This window comes from Quercus lobata, chromosome 7 (genome assembly GCF_001633185.2).
Source record: "Quercus lobata isolate SW786 chromosome 7, ValleyOak3.0 Primary Assembly, whole genome shotgun sequence".
Lineage (NCBI taxonomy): Eukaryota > Viridiplantae > Streptophyta > Magnoliopsida > Fagales > Fagaceae > Quercus > Quercus lobata.
In genome coordinates this window covers 12,303,756-12,328,839 of record NC_044910.1, presented here as the reverse complement: position 1 = coordinate 12,328,839, position 25,084 = coordinate 12,303,756, and the positions used below count along the sequence as shown (strand labels likewise).

The 25,084-nt window shown below is 35.0% G+C and overlaps 1 protein-coding gene across 1 annotated transcript; it reads right to left on the bottom strand.

The window, feature by feature from the left end:
- LOC115951602 (probable mediator of RNA polymerase II transcription subunit 26b) lies at window positions 1-23,983 on the bottom strand. Its single transcript, XM_031068774.1, has 10 exons — window positions 23,975-23,983; window positions 4,305-4,793; window positions 4,081-4,149; window positions 3,061-3,143; window positions 1,129-1,181; window positions 916-1,028; window positions 751-778; window positions 414-669; window positions 192-331; window positions 1-89 (listed from the first exon to the last, which is right to left on the bottom strand). The coding sequence occupies exons 1-10, from the start codon at window positions 23,981-23,983 to the stop codon at window positions 1-3; spliced, it is 1,329 nt and encodes a 442-aa protein (XP_030924634.1).
- Window positions 23,984-25,084: the final 1,101 nt, after the last annotated feature.

The following is a 25,084-nucleotide window of genomic DNA, read 5'->3' as shown; positions in this document are numbered from 1 at the left end:
CTAGCATTTTGAATATGGTTTTTTACGACGAAGCCTTTGTTTAGGAAGTTCATGCAAATCCACAAATTTTGTTTTCCGTTGCATTTTTGCTGGAGCAGAACAAAGAATAAGAAAAATTCAAAGTCCATGTAAGAGTGAAAAGCTATAATTCCCAAACCGAAAAAACCAAAAGACAGTGGTACTACACAAACCATTCTCAGCTTGTTGGTAACAAGCTTGAAGTTTCCTCTTTGTAGCATTCAGTTTCGCTTGGACTGCAGCATCATCTAAAAGCCTAGATTTCTGGAAGAAGATCGTGGATGAGATGGAGATGGAGGCTTGAAGTTGAAAACTGCAAAAAGTTCATAGTCATGATACTTACATCTTGTTCACTGGTTGATGGGCTATTATGGATTTTCTTCTTGTTCTGGAACTCTATTTCGTTATTGACCTTTTGCTCCAAATTCAAATTATGAGTTCTTCCTTTCTTAGATATAGTATTTGATGTTTCAGTATTACTAGTTAATTTAATGACAGATTGTTGCTGTGTCAGCTGGTGCTTCTTGTCATGGATAGGTGTAGTGGCCTCCATGGGAAGCGGTGAGTTATGCTTGGTACTATTTTGGTTTCCTGGCAGGGGTTTTGTTCCACTTTCAAGATTCTTGTCATACTCCATGTTGAGTTCAAAATCTGCAAAGAACATAACAAACCTAAAATTTAAGTTCCAAAGCAAGAAGCTATACTGAATAAAACTAAGGTTTTATAACTCACTTCCATCGTCATCGATGCCATCAAAGAACTTTGCATCAGGCCGGTTAAAAAGCACAAAGAATCAGCTTTCAATCAGTAAATCACCATAAAATCCAAAACTATAATCGAACCTCAAAAGCTAACAAAAAACTGTGACACAGCCTCAAAAGCTAACAGAGCCTATACCTGTGAGAGCTTTATTGGAGTTTTTGATGCAAAGAGAGCCCCTTCATCCAATGGAGGAGAAGGGAGCCCTTTCTCATCAAAAACAGTGGAGGCGTTAGAGTCTACAGGACCTTCTGCACAGGAAACATTAAGAAAATAGTTATAAAAGTGTAAATTGAAGGATGGATAATTGAAGAGGAAGACATTCTATATATAAACTCTTAGTTTCATTACCGGCAATAATTGCTGCAGCATCAAGCCACTCGTTTGTCATTATCTTCCAACCACTGGAATAAACGACGACAATTAGATTCTAAGAGATGTTTCACCAATGTAGACAATGGTTAAAGCTGCTAATAAACTTGAGATATCACACATCTCTAGGGCTTAAGATAAATCGTAAACCTCAAAAGAATTTCTTCTTTCTAAGCTAATTTCATCATGTTGATTTGAGATGGAAAGCATCAAACACACTCATGTAAATGCTACACATGGCAGCATGTAAAGGAAGTTTTTTTTTTTCCCCATAAGACCCTTTCATCAATCACCATTGTAAAGTTATGCCATCTTTTCAACTAATCATTTTATAGCCCTATAGGCAAAACATTACCATTAGTGAAAATCCATACAAACAGTAAGAAAAAATTGTTAGTTTAAAAGTTTATTCTATGTTTTATACTTGTATTACTCTTTTACAAGGTAGTTTCAAATTTCTTTCCTAAAAATTCCAAAAATGGACATAAATCATCCAACTCTTCTGAAGCATACTAGCACCCAACCTCCAGCCTACCCCAATACACAGGTCATAGGATGAGATGATATAATTAAAAGGTTAAAAAGCTTCTAGAAATATTTATATTTCCCAAAAGTGTATTTGTCAGGTACATTGTATGTGTAGAAATTAGACCTGAAATCTTAGAACAGAATAACATTATTGTGTCTGTTCTTATTTCTTCATATCTTCAGTAAAAAAGTATATTCGAAACATTACAATGGGGCTTGAAACTCGGCCATCCCTCTAAGATGCACGTATCAAACTAAAATCTTAGCAAATGAAGAATTCATTAATTTTGATTTCAATATATGTTTAACAGCATGACAAATCAGAGCTCAAATGTCCATGTCGTTCCATGCATGAGATGAGCACTCAACATTTTTAGAGTGACATTATAATATTTTCCTATATTGGTGTTTGTGTATATAATATCAATAATTAATCGAATAACATGGAAATGCAAATGAAACACGCCTGTTCAAGCAAATTCACGAAAGCAATGAAATGAAAAAGAGAAGATCTGTTTAATAAAGAAGGATAATGATGATAGAATACATTCCAAATGCTGCAGTATCCAATTACCGTCAAATTAGGCAAATGAGTTTCTTTCCATTATCTTTTATCATGTAACATTGAAAGGCAGTCAAGATTATTTTGGGCATTTGAAAAATATTGCCATCAGGTTTGAAAAATTATCTAAATCAGTGTCACCTTATTAAAGTAGCTGAAGTTCATATTATCCAAAGCATATGTCTCAGTATGCCTTACACCAAATAGTATATGCTTCATAATACCTTGGAATATATAGCATAGCCAAGTACATTCCCTGGAAGCTTGCAGAGCTATGCTGCTATGCCTCAAAAAAGCTGATCTGTTATTTTTTTGCTATAAAGCAGAACTTGAAGCATATGCTATAGATCACATTTCAAATACTAATGTAAGTAATGCAACTCAAGTATATCATATTTGTCGTATCTGTCGAAGGAAATGAATGTACTGTACTAATAAAAAATAACTCAGCAGACGTGGCAAGAAGATTTTTAGGTCAATAAAAGTTCAATAATAAATAGGGTTCCTGGTGATGTCTGCCACTACATTGTAGATCAGTAATTACTAAAGAGGGGGATGTATGATCTTGGAAACTAATAGTAGAATACAAAACTGAATTGCAATGTTTATAAAATTTCGCTATAATTACGTAACGAATTATTAATAATTGACATATAACATTAAAGATACCACTTTAAGGTTCAACAAGATGGAAACAGAATCTTCATTATCAATATATTCTAGATAGTATAGCAGCATTAAAATCAAAACAGTTTCAAGTCACTTGTTTACGGATGACTATCAATGTAAGCAGGCAGTAGCTAGAGGCAACAGATTCGTACTTAATAAGTGTCTGTATAAACTTTCTAATCTGTTTTGACCTGTGCCTTCGAAGAGCATTAACCGTTCTTCCTATATTTGTGGCCTGAAAGGAAGGAACTTGATCATAAACCCACAAGCTCAAACATATAATGTCATAGAAAACTTAATTAACCTAATTAGTTGAATATACAATTGTACGAATGAAATATAATTTTGACAGAGAAGCATTTCCAAGTGATTGAAACCAATATAACATGAAAGATAACGTTGAGTGATTCTCAAGAATGTCCTTATAAAGCTGAGAAGACATAATTTCACTAAACTCTTAAATGGGCACACACATGAAGCACTAAGTAATTTAAGTGCTATAAGAAGCAAAAAGATGATTAGAAAAGAATGCAAAAAATGCTGAATGTATCACTGCCAAGGGATGAAGATGCAACTACCCTGTCATAGATTTAAACTGCTTCTGAAAGACAATGTTAGTAACAAAAGATCTTAACAGTTCAAGCATCTATACATAGAAAAATAATAATAAAAAGAAGTCAATAAATTCAGTTGATTGAGGAAGAAATAACTCAATGAAGAATCCAAACAGTTCTTTAGTGCAAGCTGAACTTAATTTGAGCTAGCTATGTTTCATATCAGTGTTTCTGGACACAGGATCATTCACGAATAATAAATCTTTTTAGAGGAGAGTAAGACATTTGAGACACTGATTTTCCATGAAACTCAAAAGTAAAATATTACAGCACGGCTTTGACTATTAAAGAATTGTACAGTGAGATTTTATATTTGACTTATTTTATGTGCTATAGAAGGAATGATAGATAGAAACAAACAGAACTTTATATAATAGGTATATAGAGTGCAATAGTGTTTGGTTCATTTCTATAGGAAGAATAAGTGCGCCATTAGAGATTTAAATTTTTGCAAGAATTGCAAGCTAACTTAATAATGTATTATCTAAATGATGATTGGTATTCCTTGTTTGTAGAGGAAAACCATCATTAATAACTGAAAATGGACTCAATTTTTACCTGCAGAACCTCAACAGAATGAACCATCAATTGCAGCTTCCTTAAGGACTCGAGTAATACTGTTTCAGACTGTAGATGAAAACAAAGCACAACTTATTAAAAAACAAAAAGTAAAATCCTAAAAGTGATCAGGGCACATTCCCAATGTGTGATCTAACAAAATTATTTCATTCAATTATACTGTAAAACTGAATTACACCTTCGAAGCAACAATTTATACAAACCTCATCTTGACTATTTTCAAGAATCTCCTTGGTCCTTAAAACCTCTAAAAAAATCTCACTCTCTTCATCAATCTCATCTGTCAATGCCTCCGCTTCGCTGTAACTGTATTTGCTCTCTTGGGTCGTATTCATCTCTGTCTGATCACTACTGCTATCAACCTTACTCTGCTCACTGCCACCAACTTCCAAATCAGCAGCATTACTAGTTAATCTAGTATTAGCCATCACAATTGCATGTTCATCATTGAAATTGCCATTGTTAGTCTCATTGAGCATTGCTAACTCATTGTGATTTTGCCCACAACATTGAGTCCCTGCCTGGCAAGAGTAAAGTTTTTCAACAATCTGACCCCTTTGTAACTTGAACTCATTTGGGTGATCTGTGGCTGCCACTATGATTGCATTTTCAATAATCTCAAAGATACTACAATTCACTCCCTGAAAATAGTCTCTCCAGTAACTAAAGCTTTTATCTTTCATGGTGATAACCTGAAACAAAACATATCATCGTATGGGGATTTCTAGCAGAGCGTTTTAAAAGCTAAAATTAAATACTTCCTGTTACTCTAAAAAATTTCTTTCTAACAATAATGAAATGGAAATGGGTATTCAGAAGTACTCTTAAAAATTTTTAAAAACAAAATGACTAAGTAGTGCTTTTCTGATCAAAATCACATGATTACATACAAAAATTCAAATGGGTGTGCAATTTCTCATACAAAATCGTTGATACGACAATCAAGAATTGCCAAACAATGATTTCAAAGATGAAAACTTGAAGTCACTATATGACATGGTACATATGAAGCTCACTATTTATTCTTTATCTTTTGCATGCAGTTGAAGCATAGAAGACGTGGCCTTCAGATCAAAATGAGAAACTGGACGTGACCAAAAAAACGTACTACTTTTGAGAGAGAAAATGGGAAAAGAGAGGGAGAAAGAAAAGGAAAAATATTTTTTGTTTTGAGGAGTGATTCAGGAAAAAGACATGAGTTGGTGCCAATAAAAGAAAAATGCCAAAGAAGTTAGAGAAAAATTCACAGAAATTTCAGAGCTTTAAGCGGTATTGTACAAACCTCTTATCAGCGATGGTGGTTTTCTTTTACTCGCTGTTATGTGCTTTGACATATAATGACTTTACTTTCCTAGTTTATGAAAAATATAGTAAGGAAGTGAAGATGGCAAGAAGGATGTTGGAGGAAGTGTCTCGTATTGGAGCTCACTTCTTCCATTGGTGAATGTCTTTCCATTAAATGCTACAACCATCATAGTCTTACCATATTCAGCATTTGCTTTGAAGATGATATTGGCCCAATTTGTTTAAAAGAGATAAGCAACACTCTGTGTACGTTTGGAATAGTTTATTCAGCTGGAACTGAAAGCTTTTGGTTGAAAATACTATGGATTAAAAATACTATGATAAAGGATAAAAGTAAAAGTTAGCTAAATAATACAGTAAGACCTATAAATAGTACCAATAAATGCAATAAGACTTATGAATAATAACAAAAATAAGTTGAATTTTTCAACTTATCCCAAACAAACACTACATGCACAAAAGTTTTGACAAACAATTTTAATTGCTAAATTTTTATTAGTTCTTATTTGAATCTATTACTGATATTACCGTTTTACTTATTATTAACTTGTCACTTGAGGCTTTTTAGTAAAGTTTATAGTGTGACTTTGTGTTAGAATTTCATCCTCTCTCACTTATATGTGTTTGTTTGTTTTTTTTTTTTTTTTTAATAAAAAATTTTCACCTTGTAGTATTGCAATTTTTTTGGTCATCTAAAATGACAAGAAACGGAAAGTTAAAACTCAGAAGAACCAAGGGATGTCAAAATCCACTTGAGAAGGTATTTCTTATGCCAAGCTTATGCGGCCTATATGAGATTGACATGTGGGTTTCACCTAAAGAACTCGCACGTCAAACTCATATAGGGAGAATAAGCTGAGGCATATGAAAATTTTGCCACCTAAAGAGTGAGTATACTGTACTAATTTGTGTAAAACAGATACTGCTAGAATTTAGAAGTTTTTTATTCACTTAATCTTTGTGAGTGAAAGCTAGTTAAATTTTCTGTAATTAGTATAAATATATATAAATGGAGGCAATTTCAGGAAAAGAAATACTTCCTGTGCTCAATATTAGTATAAGACAAACTTATTTAATATTAGTTAATAATCACAAAGTTGGATCAGATCCTATAATAACTTCAACATAAAGTTTTTAAATTTTGGCCATTGATTATTAAATGAGTGATTTAGATGATGTAACATCATTTGCATTTAAACAATTGAATTACTGATATCATGGCAAAATGTAAACCATCTTTATTTTATTTTATTTTATTTTTTTGAGAATCATGTAAACCATCTATTTAATATATGTATAAGTTAGAATTTGAGTAAATATGTAATAGAACTATATATTCTGTGTTTCTTAAAAAAAAAAAAAACTATATATTCTGTAATTGTTTTTTTTTTTTTTTTTTTTTTTTTTTTTTTTTTTTGAGAAACATATATATATATATATATATATATTGGGAGAGATTTTCAACATATGACATCCGCTTCTAATGATAACTCTTTATCATCAGGCCAAGACACTAATCAGTTTTTGGTGGAGGCAGAGATTGAACCCTAAATCTTTTAATTAGCCATTAGAGATTTTACTAGTGAGCTAACTAGAATCCATTGAAAAACAATATATTCTGTAATTGTAAATGATCTAAATCCTAACAAAGTTTGCACGATATATATAGTGAGGCACCAAGCGCCTCAATTGATAGAAGTCCACACCATTTAGAGTATAAAACGTTTTGTAAGAATTTTAAATAATTTCCTTAATTCAAATTAAGAGGGAAATTTCGAAAGGGGTAATGGAATTCACTTATTCACATACGAAAAATGACTTCTCACATTGGTAAGCTAATTTCTTGAAAATGATTTTGCAAAATTGTCCTTTAATGGAAGGGTACAAAATCAACATTTAATATATCTAAAATTGAGAAAGATTGACCAATAATGATTCAATCTTATTCTTCCCGCCCTTGGAATTCTTAGACTGAGTTAGGATTTAGATTGGAATATCCATTGACATTGTACTTTTAAAAATGGAATGAAAATAATAGAAATGACTTATAGGTGTAGTCTTAAACCTTTTTTTTAAAATGATATGATTATTTTCTAACAAAATATAGTTGATATAATATATTAAATTTCCTAATTTAAGTTATCTACATTTGTTATTTAAAAGTGTTTTAAATTTTATAAGTATTTTTTTAAGGAAAAATATTGCATTTTACATTCAATTATTATATAAGAGAATATCTTTTAAATAATGTAATGTGTGGTTAAAAATTATTTTTAGTGCTCCTTACATGTGATTCATCTTCTATATGTCTTAGATAACTTAAAGAGGTAGCAGATATAAGTAAACCATTCATTTATATAAGAAAAAAAGAAGATTTTAATAACATAAGAAAAATGTAATTTTATCAAGAACTTACAAAAATTATACTAAGAATGTGACATAATTAGGCCAAATGAACCAAAGTGGACTGAAATGAATCGCAATGGACAAAAATGGACCAAAAGGATCAAAGTGGACCAAAATGGACTGAATAGACCGAAGTGGACCAAATGGATTGAATTGGACCGCTATAGACCATAATACTACACTTATGTGGCTCAATATGAGCGTATGCGTAGCAACAATAAATGCTATGTTTCACCTTTTAGATATTATATAAATTTCTGTTGATGCCCATTTTGGCAAAGAGGCCCAATAGCAAGAAGAAACCCAACAATATAGGAGAAAAAGAATTAGTAAATTGAGAAGAAAACCATTAAGCCCGAATGGTAGGAATAATGGATCATAGGCTTAGAAAAAAAATGGGCCTTAAAGAAAGCAAGCGGGCCTAAAGAAGTCCAAAGAAAAGAAGTAGTAAATCCATGGGCATTATATGAAGTAGAAAACAAGCAAGAATGGGCCAAAGAGGCCCAAAGTAATGAATTAAGTGAGTAAGGGGTTGATGGAAAGCTCATGAACCCCAAAAGTAAATGATATGGTAATTTGGGCCGAAAAAACCCAAAAGACTTAGCAAAGGCCCATGGAAGTAAAGAATTGGAATGAGTTGAGGATGCCCAAGGAAAGGAAATGGGCCGAGGATGCCCAAAAAGGATGAGATGGGCCAAGGGAGCTCGGAAGCAATGGAATAGGCCAAGGAAGCCCAAAAAATAGCATGAATACTAGCCCAATGACAATACTGGGCCACTGGAATTAAACATGTAGCAGGCCCAAAAGAGGCCTAGTAAGCACGGGTCATACAATAGCACAGCAGAAATGACATAATGACATGGTAGAAGTGCTAGCAGACCTATGAAAGGGGCAAAGGATGGATTAAAGAAGGAAAAAATCACAATCAAGCAAGGCCCAGCCTAGGAAGGAAGTGAGATGTAAAGAACGAAGGTACAGAGAACCATTCATGCCATAAGAGGTCAAGAGCGAGCACCAGAATGTATAGACAAGCCTTCAGATCATGGTAAACCAACTGTAGACACACATAGAAGTGGAGCACGCACAAAGCTTAGGCATCACCAACCTGTACCCAGCCAATATAGGAGTAGTGGGCCATGGGTCAGAGGTAAGAGAGGGTATGGTCTGGCAGTGGGGAGAAGGGGAAAGCCTATTCTGGGGTTTCCACTCAAACTCTTTTGGGGGAAATGTCTTGCTACGATGACATATCACCCAAAACAGGGAAAAATGAGTTGGAATCACTAGGTGCATGCCATGAGGGATAGTCAGAGAGAATGCCTACTCTTATCTGGATGGGAATGCCATGGTGAGCAAGCAAACAAAATAAAACTCTTTATTTGGTAATGAGATGTGGCACGACCAGCATAGGTAAGTGGTGGTGGCTGAGCAATTGACAGACTAGTGGGTGGTTTGGAAAGATACCCACACCCAGACAAAAGCAGTTACAGGGTAAAATAGTAAAAACCCTTCACGACAGGTAGTATAAAATGGCCCTTCGTTGTGTACAAAAAGAGGGAACAACAAGAAGAACAGAACAACAGGAGAGAAAAGTAAGAGTGAACATAACAACCCCACAAGAGAATATGAAAAAGAGAGAAAAGGAAGAAGAAAACTTAGAAAGAAAAAAGGAGTTAGAAAGAAAACAGCAGAGAGTAGGCAAGAGTGTGATGGTAGGCATGTACCAATAGGCTGATCCCTTCTCTCCCTCTAATAGCCTACCCTCTAGTAAGGATTAAAGAATTTGAGCATAAGCCATTTAGGTCCATTCTCTCAAATTGGGGAATTTCCATGGCAAGATCTCTTTGTGAGGTTACCCACATTGAAGAAGTAGTTCCCTTCTTAGACTTAACTCCATAAGACAATCAAGCATGGCAGACTAACCATTTCTTCTTTTGTTTTATTGATTAAGCATTGGTGTCATTTTTCTCTTGTTATTATCATCTTATTTATATTGCATTTATACTACTGCATTGCTTTACCTTCTATTTCATTCAATATTTTTTGCTTTCCGGCTGACAATAAGCATACTCCCTTTTATTGTTGCTATATTATATCCGCCTACCATAACCCTTCTGTAACAATTTTCTCTGTCATAGGCATGTCACCAAAGTTTTAGCAAAGGGGCATTTGTTTATGCACAAGCTGGTTTGGGGTGTGTTGCAGCCAAACTGGTCTTGACTCTCCTCCCAGAACCTTTGGGCCATAGCGTGGTAGGAGCCAACCCAGCCTGCAGTTGCAAAAGGCCCACCACAATTTCCAAGGATGAATTGTACTGTTTTGTTTAACCTACCTATAGATACTTGTGAAGCTCTACTTTTTGACAAAAGAAGGCTGTCATACCTTTGAGCACCATTAAGAGCCTTCCTTTGTTTCAAAACCCTTTTTTTTTTTTTTTTTTTTTTTGGTAGTTCTAGGTCTTGATTTTGCACTCACATGGTATATACCTTTAACCAAGAGCTTCAAAACCCATGGTATACCTATAGATACTTGCATTAGAGCATCTCCAACAGCTAATGTAAAGCCAAATTTGGACCACCAAACAGCACTGTTCATGCTCCAGCCGATTCTCCAAACATCCAAATTCTCCAAATTTATTTTTGAAGTTGCTACAGTGATTCTCTTAATTTAGAGAATACTGTAGCAACTCCAAACCAATTTTTCTGCTTAAAATATTAGCTCAGTTACTATTATATCAATTCTTTCTCTCTCCTCCGGATTTTTTTTTTCCTCTCATTCTCTCCGTTTCTCACAGAATCCAAACACAAAACACAAAACAAAATCCAATTCTTAAAATAAAATTGAATCAGAACAAGCAAATATGGAAAAAAATAAAAAAATTCATAACAATTCTTTCTCTCAAACATCTCTAAAAACTCGAGCATAATCAAAATACAACTCAAAAACATAATCTTAAAATTAATCAAACCATAACAATAAAAGCTTTAAAAAAAGAAAAAAAAAAAAAGAAACAAACTATCTACCATCAGGGCTGCGTTGGGAGGAAGACGAGCGGCAGCGGCAGAGGACGACGAGCGGCGGCGGCAGAGCGGAGCCATCTAACCCATCTGTTCTTTCTCTCTCTACCTATTTCTCTGATTCTTATTACAATGAAAAAAAAAAAAAAGTTCAGAAAGAGAACTGGAGGAAGAAAGAAAGCCAGAGGGAGGTTCTGGAAAGTGGAAAGTAGAGAAAACAAAAAGGGAGGGGATGGGATATATGGGTATACGTGTTTGGTGGAGAAAAATCAAGAGAAAAAAAGAAGAAGAAGAGAGAAACGTATGGATGATAGAATAGAAAGAAAGAAATGAAAAATAATATAAAAAAAAGAAATGATAATTTAGAAATTCTACCATAATATTTTCACAATAATTTCACAATAAATTTTAAATAATATATTGTTATTTGCTAATATAGGTAAGTAAAAATATAATTTCAGCAGTGGGTTTAAATTAGAACTAGTAACAATTTTTTACATAAGATTTTGATGTGATTCTTATGAAAGTATTGCGAAAAATATTGTGAATATAACACTTTCCATTGAAAAATATAATTATTGGGAATGAATATAGAAAAAATAAATGATGATAAAAAAAAATTAAAGAAAGAATGAAGAAATAATATTTAAATGAAATAGAGAATGGAATAGAGAATCTGTTGGAAAGTGTATTTGAAAAAGTGGGTAGGTAAAAGTTAAATGTCATTCTTCATCCTCCAAACAGTACAAAAATTTGGAGAAGCTACTGGAGATGCTCTTACAGCGTGCACTAAGATCCTAGAACTCTAGCTTCAAGCAAACATATTGTTGAAGCATTTTAATATTACTTAATAAAAATTAATTAATATTACAACATAAATATAAATATATAAAAACAAGAAGTTAATATGGAAGACAATGAATTAGTACGATGTTTAATTTCACATTGAAAATGAGAGATAATATTTTATTCTTTTTAATTGTGGTGATTAATGGGTTGATATGTATTCATGATTTAGATATTAGACTAGATTGGATCCTTCTACTTGATGCCCATTCATAATTATTATGAGTAACTACATTAGGGCCCACCTTTTTGAGGCTTGAACTCATTTGGGTGATCTGTAGCTGCCACTATGATTGCTTTTTCAAAAATCTCAAAAATACTACAATTCACTCTTTTTTTTTTTTTTTTTTTTTTTTTTTTTTTAGAACTACAATTCACTCTTTATCTTTCATAGTGATAGCCTGAAAGAAAATATATAATCAAATGGAATTTCTTGCAGAACGTTTTAAAAGAAAAAAATTATACACTTTCTGCTACTGTATAAAATTTCTTTCTAACATTCATGAAATGTAAATGGGTATTGAGAAGTAGTCTAAACAATTTTGAAACACTAGAATGCTAGATGAGTAAGTAATGTTTTTCTGATCAAAATCACATGGTTGTAAACAAAAGTTCAAATGGGTGTGCAAGTTTTCAAACAAAATCGTTGATATGACAATAAAGAATGGTCAAACAATGATTTCAAAGATCAAAACTTGAAGTGAAAAAAAGAACAAGAAAAAAAAGATCAAAACTTGAAGTCACTATATGACATGATTCATGTAGTTGGAGCATTGAAGGCGTGGGAGACTAGACATGACTAAAAAAAATGTACTACTTTTGAGAGAGAAAATGGGAAAAGAGTGGGAGAAAGAAATGGAAAAATATTTTCAGTTTTGAGGACAGGTTCAGGAAAAAGACATGAGCTGGTGCCAAATTGCCAATAAAGAAAACTGCCAAAGAAGTTAGAGAAAAATCCACAGAAATGTCAGAGCTTTTAGCGGTTTCTTAAAAATCCTCTTGTTAGCAATGGCGCTTTTTATTTTTTCCATATAACAGTTATAACTTAAGACGTTTACTTACCTAGTGTATGAAAAAAAGAAAAAAAAAAATAGAAGAAGAAGAAGTCGGTGTTGAAGATGGGAAGAAGAATGTTGGAGGAAACGTTTCGTATTAATTGGAGCCATATATATATATATATATATATATATATATATATATATATATGTATGTATGTATATTTTGATTAGTGAGGCACCATTTATAGTGTGAAACGTTTTGTAAAAATTTTAAATAATTTCCTTAACTCAAATTAAGAAGGTAACTTCGAAAGGGGTAATGGAATTCACTTATTCACATACCAAAAATGACTTCTCACCGCTAGGGCCGGCCAAGCGTTTTAGAGGCCTAAGGCGAAATCTTCAAATGGATATTATCACTTAAATAATATTTAACCAGCATTTTATATAATATATTTTTTTTTAAAAAATCCATTCTTTTACTTTTTAATATGATTTTTTTTTGGAGAAAATTCTAAAGTTATAACAAATTTTACTACAAACCGATGTTGTAATGAATGTAATCAATGACACTAGACTTACAAAAATATTAGAAATATTATAAAATTTACAACATGAGAATTACAAAGATATATCACCAATCACAAATATTCATTCAAAAATGCATTCAATAGTTTGATGGAATCCACTTATCATATTCATTGTCATATCAAATTATAAAAGTTATGGAGACTGTGGGGCCTGAAATTTGGAATCCCGGCCCACTTCACATTAAGGACCCAAAGCCCAAGCTGAGGAGCCCTACTGCCGAGGATATATTATGAGAACCCCTTAATGGCCCAAGAATGTGGCCGAGGACAATCTCACGCTCAACACCTCACAAAACGCCTGAAGAAAAGGACAAACTCAGTACAAGAACAGTACAAGCGAGAAAACTACCAACGCCATAACGTGGAGCCCAGCACCTGACAAGCCCATACCCCATACCATGCTATCCAGCTTTTCCCAACCACTCTGACGTGAGGATTGATAGGACGAGTAATTGCCCCAAACAAGGAAAGACTGACGCGTGGGAGAAGAACGGGAAGCGAATGCTAGTATAAAAGGGAAAGAGAGCTAAAAAGCAGGGGGGGGAGAAAAATAAAGAAAAGGAGGGTGAATGGTGAGAAGATACTGATCCTCGGATTAATTCTGAGGAGTCAGATCTTTCAAACCACATCCATGTAAGGCTTAGCTATACAAGCCAAATCCACTTTCGTATGGGCTTCCATGAAAATCCTGACTGAACCGTTGCTCAACGACCAACGTCCAGCCTTTCTATCCCACTCTCTTCAAATCATATTGTTCGGGCCCTTTACATACGAGCCCAATGTCATCCTTAGGCAGTTAAAAATCGTGTCCCTACAATTGGCGCCATCTGTGGGAAGGCTTGCGTGTTGGCGCAGGTGGCGGTGGAGTCAACTTTCTAGCAAGCAGAGGTTCGCGGGGTTTCCTCCATCTCCGGCGACATGTAGTTGTTGCTCCGACATAAACTTCTGCTAGGGGCTACGCCTTGCAGTGCCAATGGCGTGGGCAGCTCTAAGGGCTTCTGGCCTCAGGCCAGCTCTCCCTGCCCTGGTCTAGGGGCTTACGTTCGAAAAATAAATAAATATAAAAGAAAAATTACAAGTTTTGGACAGAACCAAGACCTTGCATGGTCCTCGGACTCAAGCCTATGGGGAAACCAAGTACTTAAAAAGAAAAATTACAAGTTTTGGACAGAACCAAGACCTTGCATGGTCCTCGGACTCAAGCCTATGGGGAAACCAAGTACTTAAAAAGAAAAATTACAAGTTTTGGACAGAACCAAGGCCTTGCATGGTCCTCGGACTCAAGCCTATGGGGAAACCAAGTACTTAAAAAAAAAATTACAAGTTTTGAACAGAACCAAGGCCTTGCATGGTCCTCGAACTCAAGCCTATGGGGAAACCAAGTACTTAAAAAGAAAAACGACAAGTTTCGGACAGAACCAAGGCCTTGCATGGTCCTCGGACTCAAGCCTATGGGGAAACCAAGTACTTAAAAAGAAAAATTACAAGTTTTGGACAGAACCAAGGCCTTGCATGGTCCTCGGACTCAAGCCTATGGGGAAACCAAGTACTCAAAAGAAAAACGACAAGTTTCGGACAGAACCAAGGCCTTGCATGGTCCTCGGACTCAAGCCTATGGGGAAACCAACTACTTAAAAGAAAAACTACGTTACATGGACCTTAGAATCTATCCGAGGAGAACTCCCCATTAATAGTTGGGTTAATCCCTAAACTGCATGGATTCCCCAGTCTACTCTCGGATCCTCAGTACCAAAGGGATTGATGCAATATAGAGCAATATGTTACCAAAAACACAATTGAAGTCCCTCACTGCTCGGCTACCCTCTCGGATGAATTATTTAGAGTTTATCGTTCTCGGACATTTGTCTTGCATGCATCGCACAACGTTCGGCCGTTATCTCGATTAGTTCCAAGAGTTTAATTTATTGAGAATTACCATTGTTATACTTGATAATGTCAGTAAGTTTAAACTAGTAGGAATTTGTTTTAAAGGAAAGTGTATATTTAATATTCATGCACAAAGTAGTTGTTGCAGAAAAGAAAAGTATTCGAGATTAAGAAAATTCATTTCTTATTAAGACAAAAGAACAGTACAATGTACAGTGAAGGAGCTTAAATAAGCTCATATTAAAACTAACTACACAAGCGAAAAGTAAAGATACAAAGGAATGAAGGAAAAGCCGAAGAAGAGGTGCAGAGAAGAGCCGTGCTGCCGCTTCAAAATTTCGTCTAAGGAAGCCATTCCTCAATACTTTTACATGCCTATAACTCAGGCAGCCAAAGAACCCAACGTGGGGCCTGCACCGTTGAAGAAAAGGTGCAGAGAGCCTGGCTCCGGGCTAGCGCAGCTGAAGAAAAGGTGCAGGGAACCCAACTTGAGACCCGCACCGTTGAAGAAAAGGTGCCGGGAACCGGAAGTTGAGGAGCCTCCACAAAAATTTGCCTGCGACAAGGCAGACGGCACTGATGGCGGACATTCTTTCTTCTGACACACCAAAAATTTGATGTGACCAGAACCTGCTTCGGATTTTGACTGAAAGAGGTGGGAGTATCATTCCCACCTTATCCAAGCGGGAGGTTACCTTAAACTTGTGCCTCCCCTGCCCAGACCATACCACCTTAAGTCTTGGAAGGGTCCGATGCCTCTGTGGCGGGTAAGGTTCCTCCACCTCCACCCAAGCCTCAAACATATTGCACTAAGGGAAGACGACACTGGATGTGGGAACTGGTTATGGATAAAAGGTTATAATTTTGGAGAGAGCAGAAGGGTTTATACGCCAGGAGAATAACCACCTATCCTACTTATATAAAGAGTAAGGTGATGTCATTTAATTCGAGCAGATTCCCAAGGAACGCTGCGGACAAGGCAGCTCTGGCATGATTTCCAACACTATCCGCCACCACAAGATTTAAAGGTCCTCATGAAGGCGCGCCTCGAATACTGAAACGTCAAAGGACACTGCGCGGATGAAGAATAAAGTAATGCCTCTTAATTCGACACATCTCCCACGCAAATGGAAGAACACAAGCAGCAGTAAGGTACGAAACTTGAGCAAGTCACGAGGTGGGCTCAGCATCACCAAAACCCTCCTCCCTAACTAAAAAGTCGGGAAGCAGGATTTTGAGGGGCTATTGTGGGGCCTGAAATTTGGAATCCCGGCCCACTTCACATTAAGGACCCAAAGCCCAAGCCGAGGAGCCCTACTGCCGAGGATATATGATGAGAACCCCTTAATGGCCCAAGAATGTGGCCTAGGACAGTCTCACGCTCAACACCTCACAAAACGCCTGAAGAAAAGGACAAACTCAGTACAAGAATAGTACAAGCGAGAAAGCTACCAACGCCATAACGTGGAGCCCAGCACCTGACAAGCCCATACCCCATACCATGCTATCCAGCTTTTCCCAACCACTCTGACGTGAGGATTGATAGGACGAGTAATTGCCCCAAACAAGGAAAGACTGATGCGTGGGAGAAGAACGGGAAGCGAATGCTAGTATAAAAGGGAAAGAGAGCTAAAAAGCAGGGGGGGAGAAAAATAAAGAAAAGGAGGGTAAATGGTGAGAAGATACTGATCCTCGGATTAATTCCGAGGAGTCAGATCTTTCAAACCACAACCATGCAAGGCTTAGCTATACAGGCCAAATCCACTTTCGTATGGGCTTCCATGAAAATCCTGACTGAACCGTTGCTCAACGACCAACGTCCAGCCTTTCTATCCCACTCTCTTCAAATCATATTGTTTGGGCCCTTTACATACGAGCCCAATGTCATCCTTGGGCCGTTAAAAATCGTGTCCCTACAGAGACCACCACGCACCCTTGGTGCAATGATCACTCCACAAGTATAAGTTCTTGTGGAGTGTGGGGGGCAATGACCAAGATTTAAGTCTCTAGAAGAGAGTTTGATACACATATACATTTAGATTAGGCTAGAGTATAATTTTTATTTTGTATAAAAATAATTAAATAAATAAAAGTTATGTAGTAAAATTTATAGTATTTTTAATATTTTCCTATTTGAATTACTTGTGATTAGTAACACGTTTATTTGCAATACCTATTTATTTAAATTTGTCCTATCTCTATCTCTAGCATTACTTAATTCTTTGAGCCTTCTTAGTAGTGAAAAAAGATGTAAACTAAAATGTTTTAATAACTCCCAAAAATATTTATATATAAATTAAAAAAAAAAAATTTGCCCCCAAATTTGGGGCCTTCTCTAGTAAGGGGGCCCTAGGTAATGGCATGATTGGCCTAAGCCTAGGGCCGGCTCTACTCATCAATGCGCACTCTTGGTGTGGTGGTCACTTCACAAGTATAAGTGTTTGTGGAGTGTGGGGGGTAAAGACCGGAGTTTAAGTTTCTAAAGGAGATTTCATTCACATATACACTTAAATTAGGTTAGAGTAAAATTTCTACCTTGTATTAAAAAAAAAAATGACTTCTCACTCTGGTAAGCTAATTTTTTGAAAATGATTTTGCAAAATTGTCCTTCAATAGTAGGGTATAAAATCACCCTTAAATATATTCCAAAATCAAGAAAGATTGACCAATAATAATGCAATCTTGTTAGAATTATGATTAAATTTATAATTTTCTAATAACTTAAATTTTTAAGAGAATCGGTAATTTAACAAATCTTACCATTTTCAATGATTAAATTTATCATTTCTTAACGGTTTAAGTTTTTGGGAGATCAGCAATTTAACAAATATTACTATTTTTAGGATTTGATTCCTTAGACTGGGGTTAGGATTTAGATTGGTAATATGCATTAACATTGTACTTTTAAAAATGTTTTGTAATACTTTGGCATATGTGAAGAAAAAATAGGTCCTGAAGTTGCTTGAAGAAGTGCAATCGGGGAAATCTTGCCCAAAAAAATTTCTTCTCATTGGGGGAAAAGAATAATTGAATCAGAAAATTCGCTTGTCCACTCTCTCAAGGCTCGATTGAGCAAGATTATTAGTTTTTTTTTTTTTTTTTTTCAAGGACTAATTGTACTATTTTGTTTAACCTACCTATAAACACTTGTGAAGCTCGACATTTTGAACAAAGATTTGAGCATCTTAAAATCCTTCCACTGTTTCAAAACCTTTTTTCTTCTTCTTCTTGTAGTTCTTGGTTTTGCATTCACATGGTACACCTTTAACCAAGAACTTTAAAACCCACAATTATTGAAAGAGATTAAATTCAATATGATCATGGTGTAAAAGGTCTTGTTTGCACCCTCCAATAGGAATGTGACACATCATATTTTTACACATAAAAAAATAATGCATGACACACACACAATCACACCCACATAAATAGATATGGGCAAAAATGACAAGGTGGTGGAAGAAAGAAGCCAATAATAGACATAAATTAGTAGTACTGGATTTGTTGGTTGTTTCTGTATCATCAGTGAGGGCTTTCACGATACCTCTTCTAGTTAATGCTATTCCTCTCCACCGGCAGTGGTGATGTGATGTGTAACGAATGAATCTTTTTTCATTGAAGCAAACAACTATGGTGGCGGTGGAGGTGGCAACCCACTTGTTGACGGAGGCGGCAGGATGGGGTAGTGTCTCATTTGGCTTGAAGGTGGAAAATGAGATTTTTTTTTTTTTTTTTGAGGAACAGTGGAAAAGGAGATTTGGTATCTAAATCAGTGGGAGAAATAATAAAGTACTATTAATTATGAGGCATGATTGTGTGTGGCATGGTTATTCTTTAATTTGCAATAAGTTGACATGGCATAGTGTGATTGGGGGTGTAAAATTGAGGTTTTACGTAACTGGATAGAATATGCACACATAGAATAGATGGATTTGGACGAAATGCAATAAATTAGTAATTGACTTAATTAATTATTTTTCCACCCCAAACGGTTGGTTTTTGAAAAATGCTGTGTATAATACTTTTACAGTTTTACAACAAATTCTTGACACATTCGTATAGTTGTTATTAGTGATCAAAAAAGTAATTTTAGTAATAGATTCAAATTAGAACTAAAACAAGTTGCCATCTAAAATTTGTTATGAAAATGTTTTGGACGTAACATTTCTCTTAATTTCTAGAATTTTAGATTTCATAATATCAGGACAAATTGATGATATTTTTAAAGTTGAATTAATTGGCGATATACTATTCCTGTAATCTATTACTTCTTAAACTAGCTAACCTCAAAAGAAACTTAAGCCTAACTTGTGGCAGAGCCACATAGCCCCCAAAATTTGAAATTATTTCCTTATCCTAATATAGTTATATTTACAAGTAATGTTTAGGAAATATAGCTAGCAATTAACACCTTAAAATCTTTTAAATGCATATATTCTTGTTATTGTAAGTATATCTATAAATATATTGAAATAAATTTAGTTATAATCCTTGTCAAATAATTTTGCAGTGATAACTTTTAATTTGTGTCAAAATGGTCTATGTTGTCATCCGGTGAATGGAAAATTTTGAGTTGACAAACAGAAATTTACAATAATATAGTGCGTTAACGTGGATGCAAAGTGACATTAATTTTAAAAGAAAAAATAATTTGATTGTGTTTAGGGTGTTTTTACACTTCTTGTACCTTAGATGCGTGTTTTGATGTTATTAAACAATGTTTAATCTAGACTTTTTCTAAGAAGGAAGTTAGGCTTGACGTTCTCGCGAAATGGGCTCCAAGGTCCCATTCTGCTACTGCCAGTTTGTGCACAAACATTGAGTCCAAAGTCTAGAGGATGACGCTACAAACTGGGTTTATTCTCTGCTTCTACCACGTAAGGAACATTTCTCCAATTTCTGCCGCGGAACTAACTTTTCTTAACTTTTTGTTGTGCAGTAAAATTTTTTGCACTTTTCTGCAACCTGAATGACCTTTCTCCACTTTTTACTGCAGAAATATTTCTCCACTTCCTACACATAAACAACTCTAAAACCCAAAAAAAATACCCATCAAGTAAATGTTAGTTTACAAGGGTTAGTATATTGTCAAATACTTACATACATATATTCATATATATACTTATACATATTCATATATATATATATATATATATATGGTAGAAAAATGATTAGTTCTTATTAAAAGTAATGCGCATAGTAACTAATAATGAAAGCTTCAACAGAAATAATCATGGGTAAAGGTTATTCATAGCAGGATGTTGACTAAAAAGATCTCAATCCCAACTCACACAACCTTATTATCAAATGAGGCTATAAGGTTATGTGGTTTGAAATGTGAGTTAGAGTAGTCATCCTTTGGAGATTGCAAAGATTTTTTTTTTTTTTTTTTTTTTTTTTTTTTTGAGGGAGGGAAAGGATTCCTAGAGATGCATGCTAATTTTGCCATGTATTTTCTACTTTCTCTCTTCTCTCCAATAGCCCATTCTTTCTCTTTTATCTCTTCTTTCACTTTCAACTCACTATTCAGATTTCCTTCAAATGTTTTTCCTTGGTTTTTGTGCTATTCCTCCCACCATTGTTATTGTTCCCATATTCATGGGTACTATTCCTTTTATACTCAAGATCAAGCCTCAGTGGTTTTCCTTTTTTACCCTTGTTTTCACAAACCATTTTGTCTGCTGTAGGCATTCAGCCAACACCTACAATGTATTGGCCATTATCTTCTGATCGTGAACAGGGTTCAATCCCACTAGGGAGTTTCAACCTTTTACAACAAATGGTCTCCCTATTTTGGGTAAAGGCCAATCTCCCATGGTGCCACCTCACCTCTCTTTTCCTAAGACAGAAAAGTCATTGATTAATTCTCTTTGTCTTCACTCTCTAGCATGCATCTGATGGTTCCCGCTTACCTTCTTCCCATTTTTGGTAAAGATGCTTTCCTAGCAAGCATATTCCTAAAAGTGGTCTCGGCAATATACCAAATCTAGGTCATTTCCCCCCCTCAACCAAACTACACCCTTTATACCTCATTGGTCATGAGCCTTACTCCTTTGCATGGTTGCGAGAAGGGCAAAGCACAAACCTTACCTTTCTCATCTGCCTTGCCACTTTTGTCTTTGTTGGGTTAAGATAGCTTGACCCTGGTTAATTAATTCAATTACTCAAGTTGATTAATTAGGTTCAATTGCATGCAAATCGTGGAGTCATCAACAAATCACCAAATAAACTATTATGCAGTGGAAAATAAATTAACACGGTGATTTGTTGACAAATGGGGAAAATCTCGCAAGACAAAAGCCCCACCGGGTGATTTTAAGGTTACCACTCCCAAGAATTCACTAATCAACAATCAAGCGGTTACAAGTATAATGAATCTTACCAATTACCCTTAGTCTATCTCGAAATACCAACCTACAGTTGAACCTTCGCTCTAATACCCAATTGGACTTGATCTTGTAGTAACCTTCTTTCCCTTGATGCATAAACCTCCAATTTGTGACTAATCATTCGCATAGATCCCAAGTACGTGACTAACTCTAGCAACTTGAACAGATGTTGTTGGTTGCAAAGTTCTTCACTTCATCAACAATGAAGATCTGGAAGTTCATGGTTACAAAACCCTATGGCGTACAAATGCAGTAGCTTCATACAGATAATATAAGTCTCTTGGTCTTTGTATGCATATTTGAAGACCTTTAAAATAAGCCTTATATAAGTCTAGGATTGTGAGAAAAGAAACCCAAACAAATATTCAAGACTGGGTTGAATTTCAGATCTGGAAATTCTAAAATCTTAATTCTCGATAGATTGAGCTGCTGTCAAGCTATCTATTGAGTTTCACATTAAGTCTTGATAGTAGGCATCTGTTGAGCTATTTGTCGAGGCTTAATGAACAATTTTTCTTCACTTGTTTCTTAGACCAATCTTCATGTCTTTAATACTTGACTTGAATAACATGTTTCTTGAAGTACTAAACCTATCTTAGATCTACCAAATTACAAGTAAAGTGCATTTTATCAAAGGATTAGCCAATTACAACAAAATATGACTCTAACAGTCTTTTCTCTGATTTTGTTTTCTTTCTCATTCACGCATTGTTTGCTGCTGCTGCTATTGTTTTTGTTTTATTTCATCGTGTCTCTTATTGAAGGCTAGGTTTGACTTCTCTTGCTCTAATTCGCCTTAGTTTGCCAAAGTCATTCTACAAAAGATCTGTATTCTATGAAGATTTGTATTCTACTATAGATCACTTTCCCTTGCATTTCTTTTTCAGCCCAGGCGTAAGTTTAAACTTTTGTTTATTCTTTATTTCTTGGTCTCCTTGATGTGGACATAAGGGGGAAGTCGCTACTTAGTTTTTGCAATGGTTTAGGAACCATATATATAGCATCCTCTCAAGGAAGGACCTTTGATTTTCCTACTAGAGTATGGGTTCAGAGTTTAGGTACGCTCTTGGGAAGATGTTGGGCACCCAAGATTGTCCAACCCTAAGGTTGGCCTCCCATCATCATGTCTTATGTCTTAACACTATTAAAAACTAATTCAATACTTGTATTTTAAACACACACACACACACACACACACTAATCATGCATCTAACATACAACATGTTATCTTTATCCCTAAACAAGTATACTTATCGATCCTAAAGCAAAAGAGAGCCAAACCACACATAACCCTAACATTCATTTAACATGGCAACAACCCCAAACATGGCAGCAAGCAACACATATTATGAACAAGGCATTAACTTCATACACATATATCAAAGGAGGATTAAACAAACAATATGCATGTTCATATGGATATATGACTTACCTTACTTATCTTGCATCATTTCAGCACCTATGGCATCATGAATGGGCATGTGAATGCATGCTCATGTAATTCAACCAAGATATAAACCCTAATCATACATCTAAGCATGTTTCATCATATTATAAAACCATAACACAAATGCATGAATGTTTCTAATGCATGACTTACCCTTTACTTATCTTTTAGCAACACAACACCTATGGCATTGATGCATGAACATGCGAATAAATGGCATAGCATCAAAGCAAGAAACGAACATAAAAACCATAATTTGAGCATGTTAAAGACAACAAGCATACAAGACAGAGGCGCAAACACATATGAACATTTGAAAAGGCTTAAAAAAAAGGGACAAAGCATGTGAAACAAACAACATAAGGAATCTGGATTAGGGTTTCTGGGCAAGTGCCTATGTACGTAGGATTTAACTTGCGTACACATGCTCATGACATGCGTGCGTAGGACTTGTTCAAGAACCCTAACCCAAAAAATGAAAACAAAAAACAGAGCACAAACAAACAAACCCTAATCTAACTATCTAGCAAGCTCAGAAAACAACAGAACTATAAAACTGACCTAAGCAAACATATAAGAACCTAAACTATGCAAAGAAGCAAGATTAAAACTAAAAAGGAAGACATAAAATGAAAAAAAAAAAAAGGAAGAAAGAAAGAATACCTTAAAGCAAAAGCTCCTAGACTTGATTTTTGACTGTTCCCCTCAGTCAAATCTATCACAATTCAATAAAACAATTATTAGAAACTTTAAACTCAAAGGATTGGAGCCTAAAAAGGTCCCAATCAAATAAAAATGACATGAGGGTGTTTTGTGAAAAACTCCCTTTTGATTTACTATTTTCTAGTAAATCTTAGGTTTTTCCTGTGGGATTTCTATGCGTTTTGAAAATGTACCATGTAATGCTTTTTATAGTGGAAAAATGGGGTTTGAAACGGTTCTCAGACGATGTGGGATTCATTTCAAACCTCACCCATTATTGTAGAAAACTTACCTTTTCCATGCTTCTAAAACCCTAGTTGCGTACACAGGAATGTGCCTGCGTACGCATGCTTTGGCCCACATACATAGGCTGATGCCCACGTACGTGGACTGAGGGCCACTTTGGTATTTTACTTTCAAATTAAATTTTTGCTCATTTAAAAGGTTATATTTTCCATTTTAACACTTCTTAAGTCAATTTGATATCTGATTGGGCTCTAAACTAGCCTTGAGCCTTAGAGTTTGAGTATCATTGGGGAATGAGAGCTCAAGTTGTAAGAGGTACAAAATGCGGTATCTACACTTGATGGGCCTTTGGGCCTTGCTTTCCATTAGGCTTTTCTCCTTATGGGCTTTTGGGTACAAATTTGCAAAAACGGGTATCAACAGATTGCAAGAGAAAGAAAAGTTGTAATCATTTAAGGGAGAGAGCGTAACTTCATGAATAAAAAAGGGAAAGCAAACATTACCAAATAGCAGGCTTTAGATAAGGCTGCGTTGCACAATTCATTTATAAGATATTCTCATGCCTTACTGCCCATATGGATATGGTATTGCTCCTTAGCAGAAATTACCACAAGAGCTTTAGGAACTCCATTAAAGTTTAAAGCTATAATTTCAAGCTTTGGTATTGATTTTTTTTTTCTGCATTATTCCAGTTTTTAATAAAAATTAATAAATTGACGTAAGCGTTTATGCTAAATAAATAACTGATATTGTACCATATCACTTATAATTTCACAAGGAAGAATTATTTTATTTGTGTGTTTGATAGGTTTTAGTCATAAATGAGAAGAATTTCTACTACTTTTAGTTAATAGTATCCACATTGAGGGAGTGGTATGAAAAGAATAAAATATTTATACTTTTACTCTTTTTAAAATCCAGAATTTAATTTAAAATCACCTAAATTATATGGAATTATGTAGTTTATCAAGTTCTTTAATGAAGGGTAGCCATTTGGCATAAAGACAATGTGGCTATTTGGTCATGACCATGATTTTTATGACCAAAATTTTATTATATTGTACATGATTTTTCATTATTCCACCAGCTTCACGGTTGATCTCTCGTGTACTACATTTGTTCTCAGTGTCTGAAATCTGAAGCAGCATCCTATTCC

Coding starts and splice junctions, on each gene's coding strand:
- LOC115951602 (XM_031068774.1), bottom strand. Junction 779..915: donor CTCCAATAAAGCTCTCACAG/GTATAGGCTCTG, acceptor CCTGATGCAAAG/TTCTTTGATGGCATCGATGA. Junction 90..191: donor TTACCAACAAGCTGAGAATG/GTTTGTGTAGTA, acceptor GTTCTGCTCCAG/CAAAAATGCAACGGAAAACA.